This window comes from Littorina saxatilis, linkage group LG15 (assembly GCF_037325665.1).
Source record: "Littorina saxatilis isolate snail1 linkage group LG15, US_GU_Lsax_2.0, whole genome shotgun sequence".
NCBI lineage: Eukaryota > Metazoa > Mollusca > Gastropoda > Littorinimorpha > Littorinidae > Littorina > Littorina saxatilis.
Window position 1 is genome coordinate 40087239 of NC_090259.1, and position 20781 is coordinate 40108019.

At 42.4% G+C, this 20781-nt stretch overlaps 1 protein-coding gene across 1 annotated transcript; it reads right to left on the bottom strand.

Moving 5' to 3' along the window:
* Positions 1-1637: 1637 nt before the first annotated feature.
* Positions 1638-19974, bottom strand: LOC138948128 (uncharacterized). The gene is made up of 4 exons (XM_070319641.1): positions 19723-19974; positions 16573-16724; positions 5226-5334; positions 1638-2896 (listed from the first exon to the last, which is right to left on the bottom strand). Exons 1-4 carry the CDS (start codon positions 19784-19786, stop codon positions 2736-2738), a joined length of 486 nt encoding a protein of 161 aa, XP_070175742.1. The 5' UTR covers positions 19787-19974; the 3' UTR covers positions 1638-2735.
* Between the last annotated feature and the right edge of the window lie 807 nt (positions 19975-20781).

The following is a 20781-nucleotide window of genomic DNA, read 5'->3' on the forward strand; positions in this document are numbered from 1 at the left end:
TTGATTGGTCAGTATTTTTAGGCAAAGCACATGTTCTCAGCAAACAGAAAACAAAATATTGGAAGCGTGAGTCACGCTACCCAAAAATAAAATATTTTTTTACATATATTTTTTTTTCTAGAACTTTTTCCCCCATGGTTCATTCATCATCTATATAATACTAGAATGAATACCCGCTTCGCCGGGTAGCCGGCTTCGCCGGGAAGAAGTACTTAGAGCCGTACGCCGGGTCCGAACAATGGACCCGCCAAGCTTAGGTCCCTCCCAGACTCGTGGAATGGGAACAGCACGAAAATGATTCAGTGGCCATAATGCCATTCCTGACCATATCGAGTCCCATCCTTGTCGACGAATGTAACCGTGTTAATCACCTTTGGATGCGAACTCCACTCAAACAGGACTGAGCAAGTTATGGCTTTTCAAAGGAAGGCCAGTACATAAAATTACACAAAAGCCGCCAGACCACATCACACACAGAACTGAACAATGCACAGGTGTTGCTTACATAGAGACACACACACTCACACACACACACACAAAAACACAGAGAAGCGGCCGTATCTATAGAGAGATAGATGACAGTGTATTTTTCGCGTGGCTATAAATTGATTCGACCTTTCCACTTTTACAGTGAGGATAATTTACGGGTCCAATTTACGTTCTGTACACTGCGTTGACCTTCTAAAAATAGTAACGCCGGGAATATCCGAAGACGCTCAGCGCAGTGGACAGCGCAGTGTAGTAACTTACAACTGAACGGGAAAGCCACACGAAGGAAGGGAGATAAACGCCAAACACTGGAGAAGATAAGGAAGAGTTACTTATAATGGTGAAATGAACCCAAAAACGAAAATGAGTTCAGCGCTGCGCGCTGAGAGCACGTGTTGAAATATCTCATCGATGATATTGTGTCCGGGGTGTAGCTGAATACGGTGTCCAAATTTGAAAAAGATCCACCGAGAACTTTGGCGTTGTGATGTGGTGTAGCGGCTATGGTGTGTCGGTATGGGGGCCCGGGTAAGCTGAGGTGGAACCAAAATAGCTGAGGTGGAACCAAAATCGGTTCCGCGCTGCGCGCTGAGAGCACGTGTTGAAATATCGACCAGGTTGTGTCGTGTCCCGGGTCTACTTGAATATGCCCACCAAATTTGAAGCAGATCCATCGAGAACTTTGGCCGTGCATCGCGCACAGACAGATACACACACACACACACAGACACACAGACACTAGTCGTATATATATATAGATATATATACGACTAGTGTCTGTCTGTCTGTTCGCGATGCACGGCCAAATTTCTCGGTGGATCTTTTTCAAATTTGGACACCGTATTCAGCTACACCCCGGACACAACCTCGATCATCGATGAGATATTTCAACACGTGCTCTCAGCGCGCAGCGCTGTGCGCGCTGAACCGATTGTGGTTTTTTTGGTCTGGATCCACAACCAGTAACTCTTCCTTATCTTCTCCAGTGTTTTCAGCCGCGATTATCTCCCTTCCTCCGTGTGGCGTCAATCCATATTCCCGTTACTACGTTACTATTTTTAGAAGGTCACTGCACATTACTATTTTTAGAAGGTCTCCAGTGTTTTGCGCGTTTATCTTCTTTCCTTCGTGCGCCGGCGAATCACCCTGGTATTCGGCTCTACTTCTTCCCGGCGAAGCCGGTACCCGGCGAAGCGGGTAATCATCTAGTTTGACATAATTTTGTATCGAAATCTAACAATAAGATTTTTGAAAAAAAGCAAAAAATGTAGACGACCACCTTTAAACTTGAATTTCTCTAAACCACCACTCTGCCTAGACACATACCGAAAATCAACTCCCTGACTGTTTGCTGTGTACACTGAGCTTTATTATTTTTAGGATGAAAGTCGCTTGTTCATCTCAAGGCGTGCTATTCTCTCAGGTTCCAGGAGCTTGGTTCCGCCTAACTCTCAGTGGCTCTACTGCACATGGAGTATACATATATATATACTAGATGAATACCCGCTTCGCCGGGTACGGCTTCGCCGGGAAGAAGTCGAGCCAAATACCCGGCTGCGCCGGGGACCCAGCTTTGCCGGGTGTACGCCGGCTTTGCCGGCGCACCGCACGAAGGAAGGGATATAAACGCGCAAAACACTGCAGAAGAGTAAAAATAGTATAACGGGAATATGGATTGAGCGTTGTGGACAGTGACTTTCGAAAAATAGAAACGGGAATATGGATTGACGCCACACGAAGGAAGGGAGATAAACGCTGAAAACACTGGAGAAGATAAGGAAGAGTTACTGGGAATGGATCCAGAGAAAAACCAAAATCAGTTCAGCGCTGCGCGCTGAGAGCACGTGTTGAAATATCTCATCGAGCAGGTTGTGTCCGGGGTGTACCTGAATATGGCCACCAAATTTGAAACAGATCCATCGAGTGTGTGCGTGTGTGTGTGCGCGCGCGCGTGTGTGTGTGTGTGTGTGTGTGTGTGTGTGTATATGTGTGTGTGTGTGTGTCTGTCTGTTGACATTTTTTTTCTAAATAGGTTGTTGGTTTTTTGTTTGTCTCAAAGTTGACAAATGACCTGATTCAATGTAAGAGTCTGTTCAGATCTGATCCAATGTAAACACCTGGTCAGATCTGAGATTATGAGTCAAATCGTTTACATGGAAAGGACTGTGTCTTGATGAGCCCAGGGCAATCAATAATTCATGGAAATATCACAGTTCGAAACCAGACCATAGCAAGGTGGGTTTTTTTTATGTCACAGACACGGCAATGCCATTGGTCAAAGTTCTGTTTTGGTCACGTGATTGTGCGGAAGCAGATGATTCGACGGCGCCATCTGTTACCTCGGCAACCTGCGACATCTCTAAGCGAGGGTTGGTGGCACAGGGGACAGTGTTGAAAGTCACTTGTTCTGGCGGAGCACAGACATTCAGAATTATCAAAGTGGAAAACAGTGGAGGTTGAGGCAAGGACTTTTATATCTTGTTAAGCTAATTTGAAAACAAAACCAAAAGAACACAGCAACTAAAAAAAACACCAAGAGAACAACTGCATCAACAACAACGAGAGAGAGAGAGAGAGAGAGAGAGAGAGAGAGAGAGAGAGAGAGAGAGAGAGAGAGAGAGAGAGAGAGAGAGAGAGAGAGAGAGAGAGAGAGAGAGAGAGAGATCAAATCAAATCAAATTTATTTTACGAAGGTTGTGGCATAAGCAAAATAAACGAGAGAGAGAGAGAGAGAGAGAGAGAGAGAGAGAGAGAGAGAGAGAGAGAGAGAGAGAGAGAGAGAGAGAGAGAGAGAGAGAGAGAAAAAGAGAGAGTTGGGACAGAGAGAGTTGGGACAGAGAGAGTTGGGACAGAGAGAGAGAGAAGATAAACAGAGAGAGACTAGCACATGAGGACGCATGTTGCAACCATACAGCACCAACCACGGTAGCTTTTCACAAATTGTTAGCAACGAAGAGTTGCAAAACAACCACCAATGGGAAAAGGTCGCAATCAGTAGGGCACGCTTTGCGAAGTACTCGCAGTATCGAACACAAAGATCCAACCAGCGCAAACGTCAAGTGTTATAATTGCACGGAGTCAGGTTAAAGTCAACGAGAACTCAGCAAGCGGGGAGACAGCTTGCTCTGACGAAGTGTTAATTTGAAATCGATTTTTTGATTGATTCATGTTTTCATTCTATTTCAATTTCAGTTTAGTCATGTTTTGCTTTTCGCGACAAAACAAACGTCATGGGAACTTATTCGCAATGTACGTTTGAGTGTATTAATTGTTATTAATTTATGTATTAATTTACCGGCACGGTTGGCCTAGTGGTAAGGCGTCCGCCCCGTGATCGGGTTCCAACCCCGGCCGGGTCATACCTAAGACTTTAAAATTGGCAATCTAGTGGCTGCTCCGCTTGGCGTCTGGCATTATGGGGTTAGTGCTGGGACTGGTTGGTCCGGTGTCAGAATAATGTGACTGGGTGAGATATGAAGCCTGTGCTGCGACTTCTGTCTTGTGTGTGGCGCACGTTATATATGTCAAAACAGCACCGCCCTGATATGGCCCTTCGTGGTCGGCTGGGCGTTAAGCATTTATTCATTTAGTTATGCATTTAATTTGTATTTATTTATTCCTTCTTACATTAAGACGTTGATTCGTTTATTCATTCGATGATTATTTATGTACACATATACGTGGACATCTCCGATACTGGAACCTCACAGTACGGCATTGAAATAGTAACACTTTAAGAAAAATTGTAAATAAACGCATGTAATGTTTTTTGTTTGTTACTGAACTGTTCATGCAGATACCACTGCACAGGACTGTGCAATACGTTTACTATCCCTTGAGGAAAAGAGCCCTCAACAGCTAAACAATAAAGCAGGCTTGGAGAATTTTTACTGTGTCCCAAATACCGTGCATTTGCACATGTACACTTCTTTTTTTCAATCGATTTCTTTTTTGCTTTTGGCGACACAAGGCGTCTTGGGAACGCATTTGCTAGGCACACATCTATATTGCATGAAGATTGTGGATTTCGGACCTTATCCACAAAGCCATCGGGGATTTAGAGCGCACTGACGCTTTCATTGCTAATTCATCGTCTCGATTGTTTTGTTCTGCTTTGTACGCTCACACACGAGTGTTGAATCAATGACACTTCAAAACTTCCCAACTAAAAGTGGCCACCCACAGTTCGGAGTTACCAGCAGCTCTAAACGGGATTAGTTCTCTTATCTCTAAATTAAACGCGAAGCAACAACTGCACGAATGAACGAACTACAAACAGACAAACCGGCACGGTTGGCCTAGTGGTAAGGCGTCCGCCCCGTGATCGGGAGGTCGTGGGTTCGAACCCCGGCCGGGTCATACCTAAGACTTTAAAATTGGCAATCTAGTGGCTGCTCCGCCTGGCGTCTGGCATTATGGGGTTTGTGCTAGGACTGGTTGGTCCGGTGTCAGAATAATGTGACTGGGTGAGACATGAAGCCTGTGCTACGACTTCTGTCTTGTGTGTGGCGCACGTTATATGTCAAAGCAGCACCGCCCTGATATGGCCCTTCGTGGTCGGCTGGGCGTTAAGCAAACAAACAAACAAACAAACAAACAGACAAACAAAGGAACAGATGACGAAATGAAAAGAAAGAAGAAAAGAAATACAGAATAATATTACAACATCTAAAATCAAAACAAATAAAACAAAATCTAAATTTCAGATTTGCGCACACGTGTTGTTCATGACCTACTTCTCTGAAAAGATGGCGACCCAGCACGTGACGTGGTGCGCGAGGTCGCGCGAGACTTGGAGTTGATAGACAGCCGCTCTCGTTCCTCCATCACCTTGTGCGACAGCTCCTGCACATCATCATCATCACCATCATCATCATCATCATCATCATCATCATCATCATCATCATCATCATCATCATCATCATCATCATCATCGTCGTCATCGTCGTTATCATCATCATCATCATCATCATCACCGTTGTCGTCATCATCATCATTATCATTATCATCAGCAGCACCCAGCATGTTTGTCACGTTATATCCAGATGTGCCTGCCATAGATGATATCCCAAGACAAGATACCACACCTCCACCAACCACAGTCCCTGTGCTATTTTTTTAGTCAAGAGAGAGAGAGAGAGAGAGAGAGAGAGAGAGAGAGAGAGAGAGAGAGAGAGAGAGAGAGAGAGAGAGAGAGAGAGAGAGGGGGGACAGAGAAAGCTAGAAAGAAGCCGAGCGAAGGAGGGAGAGATAAAACAGAGAGACAGACACACAGACTGACAGAAACACAGACACACAGAAAGTCACGAATCATGCCTTTTGCATTACCCGCACAATTAAACCCCTAACATTCAGACCGCACTTCAGATCAGCCATAAAACAGCGCGACAAGGCCAGTTTTACCACAGTCACAATGCGTCGTTCACTTTTCGCCACATAGCCTACGTTATAACAATGCCGGCTGTTTCGGAAGTTAATTCCGGGGGATATATAACTGACGCAATAAAACATCAGGGTTTCGTCAAGGGGGTGAGAGGGGAAAGGCGTCAGTTATTTTTCACCACAGGCACGGGTTCAGGGGACGGGGGTAGGGGGTTTCTGTATTTCTCTTCGTTTTTTACATGTTATCCAAATCATACGTCAGAAAGCAATAACTATCAAACAATCAGGACACGAACTAAAAGGAAAAGATTATCTTACGTATACATCTAATGACCTTTCTGCAGTTGTGCTTCAATGGTTCACCTCAACACACTGACACCCACCCCCTACACACACACCCCACGCACACACAGACACAGACACACACACACACACACACGCGCGCGCCGTACCCACATACATGCAATCTCTGTTCCCCTTGATTTTACATTTCCCAAGATTATCAACAGTATAACTTCCAAGCTATTGAAATCAACCACTAAATCGAATCCCAACAAATGAAAAACACACCACAACCAGTGCGCGCTATATACCACTCTCTATCAACGAGCCTTTCAGTCGATTCTAATCTGCCTAACACAGTGATAGTCACGAAAATACTTGTACTTCACCTAATTTGTTCTATCACAACCAGCGGTTTGCTGGGTCCCCAATTACACCTACCTGAAACTATATACAGTGTAATTGTGTACATGTCTGACCGAATGGGGTGGCACAGCTTGTTATTTTAATCAGCTTAAACATAGTACTACTACTTGTCACGAAAACACTTTTAGTTTTACTTATCTATTGCCAGTGATATCCGTTGTCCCTATAGTGCGTTAACATTGAACGAGTTCAAAGGCAATGTCCTTCCAGTGTAAATGACTGTATTTGACTCACCATCTCAGACCTGACTAAGCGTTTTACATGGGATAAGGCCATTCCTCCATTTAAACATATACCTACACTCAACAATCTGACTGTTTTTACCGCAGAGTGGAGATTCGTTTCTTAACAAGACACTGCTGAGTTTTGGCAAGAGTCTTTCTTTCTTTATTTGGGGGAGATGGGATAGAGCCACTTGTCAATTGTTTCTTGTTCACAAAAGCACTAATCAAAAATGTGCTCCAGGGGCTTGCAACGTAGTACAATATATGACCTTACTGGGAGAATGCAAGTTTCCAGGACAAAGGACTTAACATTTCTTACATACTGCTTGACTAAAATCTGTACAACAAGTCGCGTAAGGCGAAAATACAATATTTAGTCAAGTAGCTGTCGAACTCACAGAATGAAACGCAATGCCATTTTACTCGTAGCATCGTCAGGCCACCGCTCATGGCAAAGGCAGTGAAATTGACAAGAAGAGCGGGGTAGTAGTTGCGCTAAGAAGGATAGCACGCTTTTCTGTACCTCTCTTTGTTTTAACTTTCTGAGCGTGTTTTTAATCCAAACATATCATATCTATATGTTTTTGGAATCAGGAACCGACAAGGAATAAGATGAAAGTGTTTTTAAATTGATTTGGACAATTTAATTTTGATAATAATTTTTATATATTTAATTTTCAGAGCTTGTTTTTAATCCGAATATAACATATTTATATGTTTTTGGAATCAGCAAATGATGGAGAATAAGATAAACGTAAATTTGGATCGTTTTATAAATTTTTATCTTTTTTTACAATTTTCAGATTTTTAATGACCAAAGTCATTAATTAATTTTTAAGCCACCAAGCTGAAATGCAATACCGAACCCCGGGCTTCGTCGAAGATTACTTGTCCAAAATTTCAACCAATTTGGTTGCAAAATGAGGGCGTGACAGTGCCGCCTCAACTTTCACGAAAAGCCGGATATGACGTCATCAAAGACATTTATCAAAAAAATGAAAAAAACGTTCGGGGATTTCATACCCAGGAACTCTCATGTCAAATTTCATAAAGATCGGTCCAGTAGTTTAGTCTGAATCGCTCTACACACACACACACACACACAGACACACACACAGACACACACACACACAGACACACGCACATACACCACGACCCTCGTTTCGATTCCCCCTCGATGTTAAAATATTTAGTCAAAACTTGACTAAATATAAAAATTGACTATATTCTATACAATAAACACTTAACAAGGGTAAAAGGAGAAACAGAATCCGTTAGTCGCCTCTTACGACATGCTGGGGAGCATCGGGTAAATTCTTCCCCCTAACCCGCGGGGGGTTCTCACCCTCTCAGATCTGGTGAGACTTTTACATGAACTAAGGCCATCCCTCCACTTGGTCACATACCAAACATTAACAGCCTGGGTGCTCACTGTGCGCAATGGGAAATGTTGTACAAATTAGTTTTGCAATGAGAGAAATTCAAGTTTTACGCCCTCACGGCAAAGCCATTAGGGACATGTTCCCGGGTTTTAACCCGAATTTAGATGAGATACACAAGTGTAGGCGTGTTTAGGTGGTATCAGCCACTGCACTTATGGCAGAATGGCCGAGGTCTTTTACGTGCCACTGTGGTGACACGGGGTTGGGAGATGGATACCGTCTCTGGGTCTGCACTTGAAGTTGGCCCGTGTCCGTCCCTAGTTTTGCAAAAGCCACGAGTGAATTAAGACGTTCATAAACAAATTCTAGCTCACCACAGCAAGCAGTCAGGGTGTTGAGGTTTGGCGTGTGTACAGGTGCATGGATGGTTTTATTCCGTGTAAAAGTCGGGAAAGATCTGAGATAGTCAGCAGAATTGTTTTTACTAATGAACTATGCATCGATTTATGTGCAATTTAGTGACATTTTCCCCGATCACAAAACGCATTAACTTTGCGTGTGTGTCTTATGTGCATTTATTATTATTGAAATGAGATCCACTCTCCTCAAATATTGGCGCTCCAAGTCTTCTTCATCATGTCTTCTTCTTTTTCCCTTATTCCTATGTCTGTTCTCTCGTACCCTTTTCCCCCCTTCTGTATTACCACCCCCTTCCCGTTTCTGTTTGTCTGTGTACCAGGGTTTTCTGTTGTTATCGTTTCCGGAAAGGAGTTCGTGTATTTAGCCCGCCATCGTGTTAACCTTTGTTTTGTACTTACTATGATTGCTTAAAATAAGAATATTATGCTTGAGTTAGTAATGTTAAAATCCATGCATTGTTTCTTGTCATGATAAAAATTGAATAAAGGTTTTTTTTAAACCAACTTTTTAGTGTGCCTTTAACCCAGTAACATTCACAAAAACTCCGTTGTTCTATCGCCAGCCAGCAGTGCGTTTCTGTGTCCTCGTTACACCTACTTCGCGAACTATATAGTGTCATTGTTTGCTGTCTGAGCGAATGTGGTGGCCCAGTTTCTTGTTTGATCTGCTGAACATGGTACTAGTCACGAAAACACTTTTACTTATCCCGTGGTCCTTAACAGCCAGCGGTTTCCTGTGTACCCAATGCACCCACAAGCCGATCATATGACAAGCTTTCAACACCCCTCAATATCTCTGTTGACACTGACGGAACCTGTTGCTTCCCTATATATAGCCACAAACAAATAGACTGCCAACGTTCCAAAATTCAGAATACAAAAACAACCAACAAAGGTAAAAACACTATGTTGTTTGAACGTTTAATCATTGACAAAACAAAACAAAACGTTCACAGATATATCGACCCAGCGGTCTTGTAAGCACACAGACAAACACTAATTAGGCAACAAAAAAAAGAGGTCTGTTTACGGTAACATAGGCCAAAAAAATAGGGTCGGTAGGTCGGGATTTTTTTTTTTCTCCAAAAAACCATATTTTTACGTTATTTTTTTTCCCAAATGCCAAAAAAAGTCTAGGGTCGCGCGAAAAAAAATAGGGTCGGTCGGGTTACCGTAAACAGACTATTTTTTGGGGGGGGCCTTAGAAAAAACTTATCTTGACACAATGTTCAGCCGCAAGCAGGGAAGACGCAAGCGAATAAGGATTGATTTTTGATTCATTTTACATAATAAACCGTCTCACAGGGAGTCATCACAGCAAAGAAACCACCACATTTTCCAAATCAAGAAGGAATTATGGGTGAAGAAGTCTTTTTTTTCTAAATGACACAGTTCCTGAGAGACCAGCTACGGAATTCAGATTTTCTGATTGAAAATAAACTTAGCAATACAATTATTGCGATAACTTTTGAACCCAAACTCTAGCATTATTTCCGGTGTCATGTCAAAAAAAAAAAAAAAAAAAGATAAGTAAATCCCGCTGTATACTTCAGGAAACAGCCAGGCTGTTGGTTTTTGGTGTATGTCCAAGTGTGAAGATATCGGATGTAAGGCCAAAAAAAAAAGGTCTGTTTACGGTAACATAGACCAAAAAAATAGGGTCGGTAGGTCGGGACTTTTTTTTCAAAAAACCATATTTTTAAGTTATTTTGCCAAAAAACAAAGACTTTCTATTTTTTTCCCCAAATGCCCCCCCCCCCCCCCCCCCCCAAAAAAAAAAAAAAGTCTAGGGTCGCGCGAAAAAATAGGGTCGGTCGGGATACCGTAAACAGACTATTTGTTGTTGTTGGCCTAAACAACTTAGGCTCGAAATAGAAATTGCACCTATTTTCGTACCCAAACTAAAACATTCAATCCCGTGTCACTTCATGTAAACGTCCTACGCCATTAAATGCACTGAACACAGCAAGTCAGATCAGTCTTGCCTTGGAAAGTTAAATTATGTAACACACGTTTGTTTTCTGCCGCCCCTCCCCACACCCCCCCCCTCCCCCTCCTCCGCTACCTCTTCCTCCTCTTCATACCAATCAGCTCAAAAGGGGCCAGGGACATAGCTCAGTTGGTTAGCGCTGGCTTTGTACTGTAACCGGTTCGGCGAGAGATTTATTTATCGGAGTCAACTTTGTGCAGACTCTCTTTGGTGTCTGGACATCCCCGTGCGCACACATGCGCACAAAAAAAAGTCCCAAGTTCACAATGAAAGTCTCAGGGCCAGTTTGGAAAACATAAAGACAAGACACGCATGCATCATCTCTCGTCTCTGATTATCATGATCGTATCTCGATACTTTGACGAGACAAACATAATGATGGCTTGTCGAAGAAGACAGCCACATCGGGCTTGTTCGAGTCAAAGTATCACGTACACCATATCCTCAGCGTATTTTTATAATTTTATTTATTTACGAGAATTTATATCGCGCACATATCTCACCACACAAGGCGACTCAAGGCGCATGTTACCTATTAATGCCGTGTGAGATGGATTTTTTTTACACAATATATCACGCTTTATCACCTATACCTGTCCCGATATAGGCCAACAGGTATAGCATTGTCTCAAAACGAAAGTGGTAAGAGTTGTCCGTCCCTGCCATAGTCCGCAGCGCTGTCGGCGGGTAGTTCCGGTTGTTTTGTTTACGTACAAAATGACTGAACGAGAGAAGATAAGTGGTGGAGGGAAACGTACGTTACTGTGTCTGCTGTTCAAACTACGTGGGTAAAGAAGTTGAAGGGCGGATTGTCATGCGGTTCCATTTTGCAAACACAAACCGGAACTACCTGCCGTTCCAGGGGCGCAACTCTGTCCGACTATCGCGTCAGTGATATAAGAGGACATACAACCCTAATAGTCATGTCAGTCAGTCAGCTCAAACCATATATATATGCCGCGCACCCGTCGTACCCACGAGGAATTTAGGTAACAGCTTCAGTAATTGTAAAGGTGATCAGTGTTCCACTGACCTTCGTGAACAATGTATACAATCCCGACACTTCTCCCCCCCCCCCCCCTCCCCCCGATCTCCTCACAACAGACGAGTTCCCCGTACCACCCTCTTGAATGACCATAAACTCCCGTTGGCTTTTGCACCCTCATAAATGTTGTCACGCTCGCCTCAGCCGGGTGGGCGCATCAAAGTCGACATGAACGCGTAACAAAGTTCTAATAAAAGCCGCGTACAACGAACTTGTCACTAAACTGAGGCGCATCAAACAAACAACAGGTCGCAAATACATCGGACATAAACTAGTCTCAAGCATTTAAGTTTCGTATGCAAAATTCAGTAGGAGTCTGTCAACTACACTCGCACGCGGACGGACTAGCGGACAGAAATGTCAGAACACAAGCACACACACACACACACACACACACACACACACACACACACACACACACACATACACACACACACAAACTCCGGCAACTACAAAAAAACGAAATCAGGTCCTTATTCGTCGTTCACAGATTCGATCCGTCCCTCAAGTCCTCCACCGATCACCCGGTTGGCCGTATCTATAAAACCGGCAAACATCAGTAAACGGTTCCTACGTCGGGAATGTTCGATGTCCAACACGCTATAAGGTTTCTCTGTTGGCATGACGAAAGAAGAAAAGGTATGTCTGTGTACGGTAGAAATGTCAGACCACAGACAGACAGACAGACACCAACAGACAGACAGACACAGACAGACAGACACACACACACACACACACACACACACACACACACACACACACACACACACACACACACACAACGATGACATATCAAACGTAATGAGGTCCTGATTCGGCGTGCACGGATTCGATCCATCAGCCAAGTGTTACACTGATCCCCCCATTCGCCGTATCTAAAAACAAACAGCAGTAAACGGTTCCCACGTCGGGGGTGTTAGATGTCCAAGGCGCTATTAGGTTTCACTGTCGTATTGGCATGTCGAATCAAGGAAAGGTGTGTTTGTTTATGGTAGCTTCGGTTACCGGCAAATCAAAATACGTATGTGTGAACCTCCAAAGAAGAAGAAGAGAATGGTTGGGTGAAAGGGGGGATGGGGGGAAGAACAGAAGGTAGAAGAGAAAGTAGTAAATGGCTGTTAATGTGATTCAAGCTAAATAGAAAGATGTGTGTGTGTGTGTGTGTGTGTACGTGTGTGTGTGTGTGTGTGTGTGTGTGTGTGTGTGTGTGTGCGCCCCTTCGTCTCTCTCTCTCTCTCTCTCTCTCTCTCCTCTCTCTCTCTCTCTCTCTCTCTCTCTCTCTCTCTCTCTCTCTCTCTCTCTCTCTCCCCTCTCTCTCTCTCCTCTCTCTCTCTCTCTCTCTCTCTCTCTCTCTCTCTCTCTCTCTCTCTCTCTCTCTCTCTCCCTCCCTCTAAGTACTTTCCTTAAAATTGCACAACACAATCATACACACATGCACTTTACGATATCAGCCTACGTACTTAATCCCTTCACCGACACAGGGAGGCACACACCCGTAATGTGAGAACCCAGCAGACCATACCATAGTCATGGCCCAATGCTTTTACTGCCCGACTTCCAGGACGTCTAAACGTTTGCTTTAAACAATTATATTTAAAGAATGACAAATAACACTGCCGCATACAATCAACATTAATCAAGAAACATTTTACGTTTTTACTGAAGGTCAAGTTTTGAGTGAATCTTTTTATTAAAGGTTTTTCTGTGTATTCACATGACTAACCTCAGCTTAATTAGTTTGTACGACAATGTAAATGAAATTTTTGCTGCTGCAGAAGCATTGATCTAGCAAGTCTGTGAAAGTGTCTCATCGTCTCTCTGACCCCCCCCCCCCCCACCCTCCTCCCCCGGGATCTCCCCGATATTGCAGTCCTTCCCGTCCTCTGTCACATCCTCAAATTATTTTGCTGCATTTTTTTCCTTTTTTGTGTGTGTGTGTGTGTAAAAATTGTATCTTGTCTGTCTTGCGTTCTCATAAGGGTATAAGTGATTCTATGACCTTGACATAACGTGAAATAACAATTCCTATCTAGATGTACATAATTATTTATAACCACACCTAATATAAGCTTAGCTTGTTGTGTGGCCACAAATGTTTATATCGTATATACATGCTACCCTGTATTTCACCTTATGTCGATGTACTTTTCTTGAACATGTAAAATATGAATAAACATTGTTTAAACCAACCACACTAGCTTAGTAAAAGCTTAGCTTTTTGTGTGGTCCCAATTGTTTCGGTTGTACTATATAATTATGCCACCCCTCTGTTTTTGGAATAAAATCTTGTTTAAACCAATAGTGTAAACGAGCAGCTGCAGCACTGGGACTTTAAGTCTGTTGAGTTTCTCGTCGAAGTGGAATGTTTGTTGTAATGGGGAACCTTGCCTTGGAATGTTTCTTGTTGTGAAGGATATTGTTGTAGGAACACGCGGCTGTCTGACGAACGAAAATAAAATGTGTAGACTCATATCTTATACTGGTCTTTTTTTGTAAGAGCACGTTTATAAGCCTAGCTTGTTGTGTTTCTTGATTGGTTTAAACAAGATGTCTTTCCTTTCAAAAAGTCTTTATAGTCACTTGCTCAACTAAATTCTGGGATAATTACATTTTCATATATATTTGTTTGTTTTTAAATTTAGGTGTTTTTGTTTTTGAAGTGGGGAAGCAATAAAGAGGTCGTCGATATCAAAACTGATATCGACGGAAATGTCGTCGATATCACTTTTGCCCAATTGACCAATGGAAATCCACGTAACATATGAAATAGCAATATTGTAGGATATTAGCGCTATGAGCGTTTTCCTTTCAGACGCAGCGGTCTATTGACGAAACTTGGCACACAACTGCTAAGCCCCTCTAACCATTGACCACGTCGGAATAGCAGTGACCCTGGCCTTTGTATGGACCCTCTAGATCTGTGCCTATTGATCCATGCATGAATGACATTTAGTATCTACTATTAACTATATATACTGCTTGACCTTATAATACATTAATGATATTGAACACTTATGAATCGCCCCTGTAGTCTCGAGAGAGCTCACGGCGATGTACAATAGCTATTACACACATAATCATGCACACAAACACACACACACACACACACACTAACTCCCCCCACATACACACTGTAACACGCACATATTGATCGCTTTAAAGCCAATACAGCTGGAACCCCCTCCTTCTCCCCTTTAAAGATTGTGAAAAATCGGAAACAAATCAGGTTTTCGAAGGGTGGGAGCCTTAAAACGGAATTATACCTTTTAAGTTTGTTTGTTTGTTTGCTTAACGCCCAGCCGACCACGAAGGGCCATATCAGGGCGGTGCTGCTTTGACATATAACGTGCGCCACACACAAGACAGAAGTCTCACCCAGTCACATTATTCTGACACCGGACCAACCAGTCCCAGCACTAACCCCATAATGCCTGACGCCAGGCGGAGCAGCCACGAGATTGCCAATTTTAAAGTCTTAGGTATGACCCGGCCGGGGTTCGAACCCACGACCTCCCGATCACGGGGCGGATGCCTTACCACTAGGCCAACCGTGCCGGTAGCTATACCTTTTAAGAGCTGATGAAACATGTTGTTGTTTAAATGAACAACAATAGGAAAGAAACATACAACCAAAACAACAAAAACCACCCAACTAAGTCTTAAGATAAGTCTTAAACTAGGGAGTCTCATGAGGGTGTTTTTACTGCAGAACCTCTTCGTTGTGATATTAAGTGCCACCCACCGGCACCGCGTAGAGAGCCATACAGAAGTCTTCCTAACGTTTATTGACAAATATAACCTACTGCTGGTAAACCTTGCTCCCCACTGACCAAGGCTGAATAGTGGTGACCATGGCCAGTGGACCATGAATGAAGGACAACAGGTTATTAACTATACACCGCATACCTTGATTGCTTTAATACGAATACAGTGGAACCTCTCTTTCAAGACCTGCAAAGATCTGTGAAAATTAGGACTTAAAAGAGAGTTTTCAAATCGGAGAATGTGTGTATAAATGTCAAATTTGACCTACGTCATTTTACCTTTATTATTCAAAGTGCTTTATGTCCTTTTTGAACGATTTTACTATGTGTACTGGGGCGGGGATGTAGCTCAGTCGATAGCGCGCTGGATTTGTATCCAGTTGGTCGCTATCAGCGTGGGTTCGATCCCCACGTTGGGCGAGAGAATTATTTCTCAGAGTCAACTTTGTGTGCAGACTTCCCTCGGTGTCCGAACACCCCCGTGTGTACACGCAAGCACAAGACCAAGTGCGCACGAAAAAGATCCTGTAATCCATGTCAGAGTTCGGTGGGTTATAGAAACACGAAAATACCCAGCATGCTTCCTCCGAAAGCGGCGTATGGCGGCCTAAATGGCGGGGTAAAAGCGGTCATACACGTACAAGCTGTGGGAGTTTCAGCCCATGAACAAACAAACAAAACAAACAAACTATGTGTACTATGCACGTAAGGATCACATAACATCAACAGAATCACCCACATCATTTTAAAATGACACAAGCACAGGCAGACACAAGTAGACACCTACTCTCTCTCTCTGTCTGTCTGTCTGTCTGTCTCTCTCTCTCTCACACACAGACAGACACACTCACACAGACAGACACAAACTCTAGAAACCTAATTCTTTAAAATGCATACCGGGCATTATCAAATTCAAGGGTGTGTCATACAAAAGCATGTTTCGATCAATGGTAATATTATAATGTTGTAAATATGAATTGTAATACAAATTTTCAAAGAAGAACCGAAGACATCAGCAACAGCCATACCACGGATATATATCGCAACAACAACACAACAGAGTCAAAATCAGTCAAACGTTCGTCAGTAAATTAATGCCCACAAGCCAATGTTCAACGTAAATTAAAAAAATAATAACTCTCAAGCTGACAAAACAAAGAAAAACTTACCTCTGCTGCTGATGTAATTCTGATCTGTCGCTGTCGAAGTTTTTCTTCCCGTATTTTCCGCGCTTCATACCGCTGTGTTACATCTCCTCGCAGCACTTTCTTGTCTTTGTGGTTTGCCTCGTCTTCCTTCTCCTTGTGTATTTTGTCATAACCTGCCAAAAGGATCACCCCAAATTAATTTTTTTAGGAAATTTATTATAAGGAACTAAGGAAAAACAGATACAGAAAAATAGAAAAAAGTTTAAAAAAAACAAAGGATTTCTGTACTCACCGATACAAGAACACCTCAAGACGATACAAATTTTCGCTTAAGAAAGCTTCATCAGGGAAAAGAAACAACACAAAAAGGCAACAAAAAGCAGACGCAACACAGACCGAACAAGGTTTAAAAAGAAAATGGAGGGGAAACACGCAAAAAAGGGAAGGAACTCTAGGAACGGAAATAAATGACAGGGGAGAGAAGTGGTTGGATGATGTCGGGGGCACACACACACACACAAACAAAAAGTATAACACATTCATAAACGAAAACAATTTAAAAAAAACGCGCGCAGGCACGCACAAACAATCAGCAGGGTAAACCCTTCTAGCTGGAATCACTGTAACAACGAGTGACGATAAGGTTCAATGAACATGTCGCAATACTTGACCAGTGTGGTGTTACATACAGTGGAACCCCCCTTTTAAGACCCCCCAATTTAAGACTCCCTCCTTTTTAAGACCTGATTTTCTCAGATTATTGGAGGTCTTAAAAGGGGGTTCCCCTGTATACCACCCAGACCCTTTTAGCCACACTGACCAACAATGGACATTCCTCAACTCTCGACCAGTGTCAATGTTAACCCAATCTTTGAAGACCCACTCAAATCTGATAAAATCTGCTCTTAAAACGGAGGCTGTGTTAAAATGGGGGTTTATTTAATAATAATAATAATAATAATAATAATAATAATAATAATAATAAGGGTATTTATAGGGCGCAAATCCTAAAATAGTTCTAAGCGCCTTACAATCTTAAATATAATCATCTTAATAACAGCAACAATACACATTAAAAACAAATAAACTTTAAATAAATGGAAACACAATCACGTACACAATACACAATTCAAATGAATCCATCGTTATCAACTACAGTCTCATATGTTCGCTACACATAATGATGGGACACTTTCCCACACGCACACACACCCACACACACCCACGCACACACAGGCACTTGCAGGCACATACAAACGCTCATTAGAGCAAAATACCAAAATGAAAACCTCTTAAAATATGCCAGGCTATTTACAATGCTACACAATGTAAAGGGGAAGAATTGCTTTCCTAGTTGCAGTGAAGACTGAAGAGATGAGTTTTTAACTGTTTTTTGAAGACAATGTACAAAGGTTATAAACAAAAAATCAGAATAAACAAGGTTTTAAAAAGTATTGAATTGGGGGTTCTTAAAAGGGAAGTTCCATTGTACCCGTCCAGACCTTTTCAACTTCAGCTGTACAGATCTAGGGAGACAAACATTCCACACCATTTGTCCACAGTCAATGTTAAACACACAACAACTATATTGATCCATCATCCAGCTATATACCCTTCTAGCAACACTGACCAACAATAGGAATTATTAATTTGATCCTATTCCTAGCCTATCCTCTTTTTCTAGGGAGGTCAGTTAGTGGGATTATAGGTGGGCGGTTGAAGAACAGGAATCATCCGAGTGACACCCCCAGCCTTCCCCCACACGCAGATCCCCCAACCCCCTAAATCCTATCCCTAACAATTAGGGTATCAATCAATCAATCAATTAATCAATCAATATGAGGCTAAATATTGCGCGTATTCCGTGGGTACAGTTCTAAGCGCAGGGATTTATTTTTTAATTTTTTTAATTTTTATTTTATGCAATTTATATCCCGCACATATTCAAGGCGCAGGGATTTATTTATGCCGTGTGAGATGGACTTTTTTACACAATACATCACGCATTCACATCGGCCAGCAGATCGCAGCCATTTCGACGCATATCCTACTTTTCACGGCCTATTATTCCAAGTCACACGGGTATTTTGGTGGACATTTTTATCTATGCCTATACAATTTTGCCAGGAAAGACCCTTTTGTCAATCTTGGGATCTTTAATGTGCACACCCCAATGTAGTGTACACGAAGGGACCTCGGTTTTCCGTCTCATCCGAAAGACTAGCACTTGAACCCACCACCTAGGTTAGGAAAGGGGGGAGAAAATTGCTAACGCCCTGACCCAGGGTCGAACTCGCAACCTCTCGCTTCCAAGCGCAAGTGCGTTACCACTCGGCCACCCAGTCCAGGGTAGACTGACATTGCACAACCCTTGATCACACAACTATGTGCTAGCCCACCACAGGGCTCGGGGCTTATAGTGTACATGCAGTTACCCATACAGGTAGACAATGCCTCTACTCTGACCAAGGCTCGGGGCTTATAGTGTACATGCAGTTACCCATACAGGTAGACAATGCCTCTACTCTGACCAAGGCTCGGGGCTTATAGTGTACATGCAGTTACAATACAATACAATACAATACAATACAATAACTTTATTAATCTCTAAGACAATGCCTCTACTCTGACCAAGGCTCGGGGCTTATAGTGTACATATGCAGTTACCCATACAGGGAGACAATGCCTCTACTCTGACCAAGGCTCGGGGCTTATAGTGTACATGCAGTTACCCATACAGGTAGACAATGCCTCTACTCTGACCAAGGCTCGGGGCTTATAGTGTACATGCAGTTACCCATACAGGTAGACAATGCCTTTACTCTGACCAACCACTTATCTTCACGTTTACACTCTTCTTCTTAGTGCTACCCTCTCGACGGTCATCGCTGTGTCCATAGACTTCTTGTTCTTCACCTCTTTCCTTGAGAATTCTGTTCAGACTTACTGCATTGAGAAATCGAGTCAATGGAATTACTACATTTATAAATCTATCAACACTTTCATACATGTATTTTAGCGTATCACCAACTCGATCATGTCCCTAAAAGGAAAATTTCCTGTGAGGACGTTAAGGACCCCCATTTCATGTATTTAGCATTGCGAAATCTATGTAAACAGGTTATCTATTTACCCGTAGATATCTATGTAGCAAAGATCTGTGTCTCTTACCTGGAGAAATCTTTGTCGGGAAACATCCCATGACGGAGAGAAAGAATTTCAACCCGCGTTTCATTTCTTCCTTCTCCGTTCCATTTATAAACAGCTACACTGCAGAGATTCCGACATTCTTTTCACCACCAAACACTTTCTCCAGTTCGAAAACACGCGTGTTCTGACTCACAGCACGTCAGAAAGTGTGAAGGAACGGCCACTCGACGCTTCTGCTCGAAAACACTCGCACTGTTTTGGTTGACACAGACGCTTTTGTAGAGGCACGGGAGGTAACTCTAAGTTCTACGCGAGAGTTTTCAACGAGGTACTCTCCCCTGAGTCGCTCAAACTAACCAGAGATACTGTAGTAAGATCTCTGAACTAACTAACTAACAAACTAATAACCAACTCACCACCAAACAACACGCGATTCTTGCTTGCGGCGTGGGACCGTACTAAGCACAGAAAGAGAGAAAGAGAAAATGTTTTACGGAAAATGAACATTCTAATGGAAAATATGTGCACACAAATAAATCAGTATTCAAACACCACAGTCCCAAGATTTCCACAAGACTTGACCACTGATGTCTAATACGGGTCAAGAAAAAAAATGAATTTCCACCTAAACAGACTCATATATAAACCGTCAAACACTACTCCAGCATCAGTAGGCTACATGTAGTGTATTTCGGTTGTTTTAGTGATAATGTGATAATGTATATATAAACATCTAGGGTTGTTTTCAGCCTGTATTGTTGATAACATGTTTTGTTTGATTAAGGGTATTCAGCCGGTATTTCCTTGTTTTCACTACCTATTTTATTCATGTTTTTATTACTTAGTTAGTGGAATAATTTTTTGTAATGTATGTTTGATGGTGTATGCTTTTTGTTGACAATGAATGTAGATGTAAATGCTTGTATAACTGTGTTTTAATTTTAAATGTGTCAAGCGCAAAGAGCATAATTGTAAAGTTATGATGTTGCGCTATATAAATGCTCATTTATTATTATTATTATTATTATTATTATTATTATTATTATTATTATTATTATTATTATTATTATTATTATTATT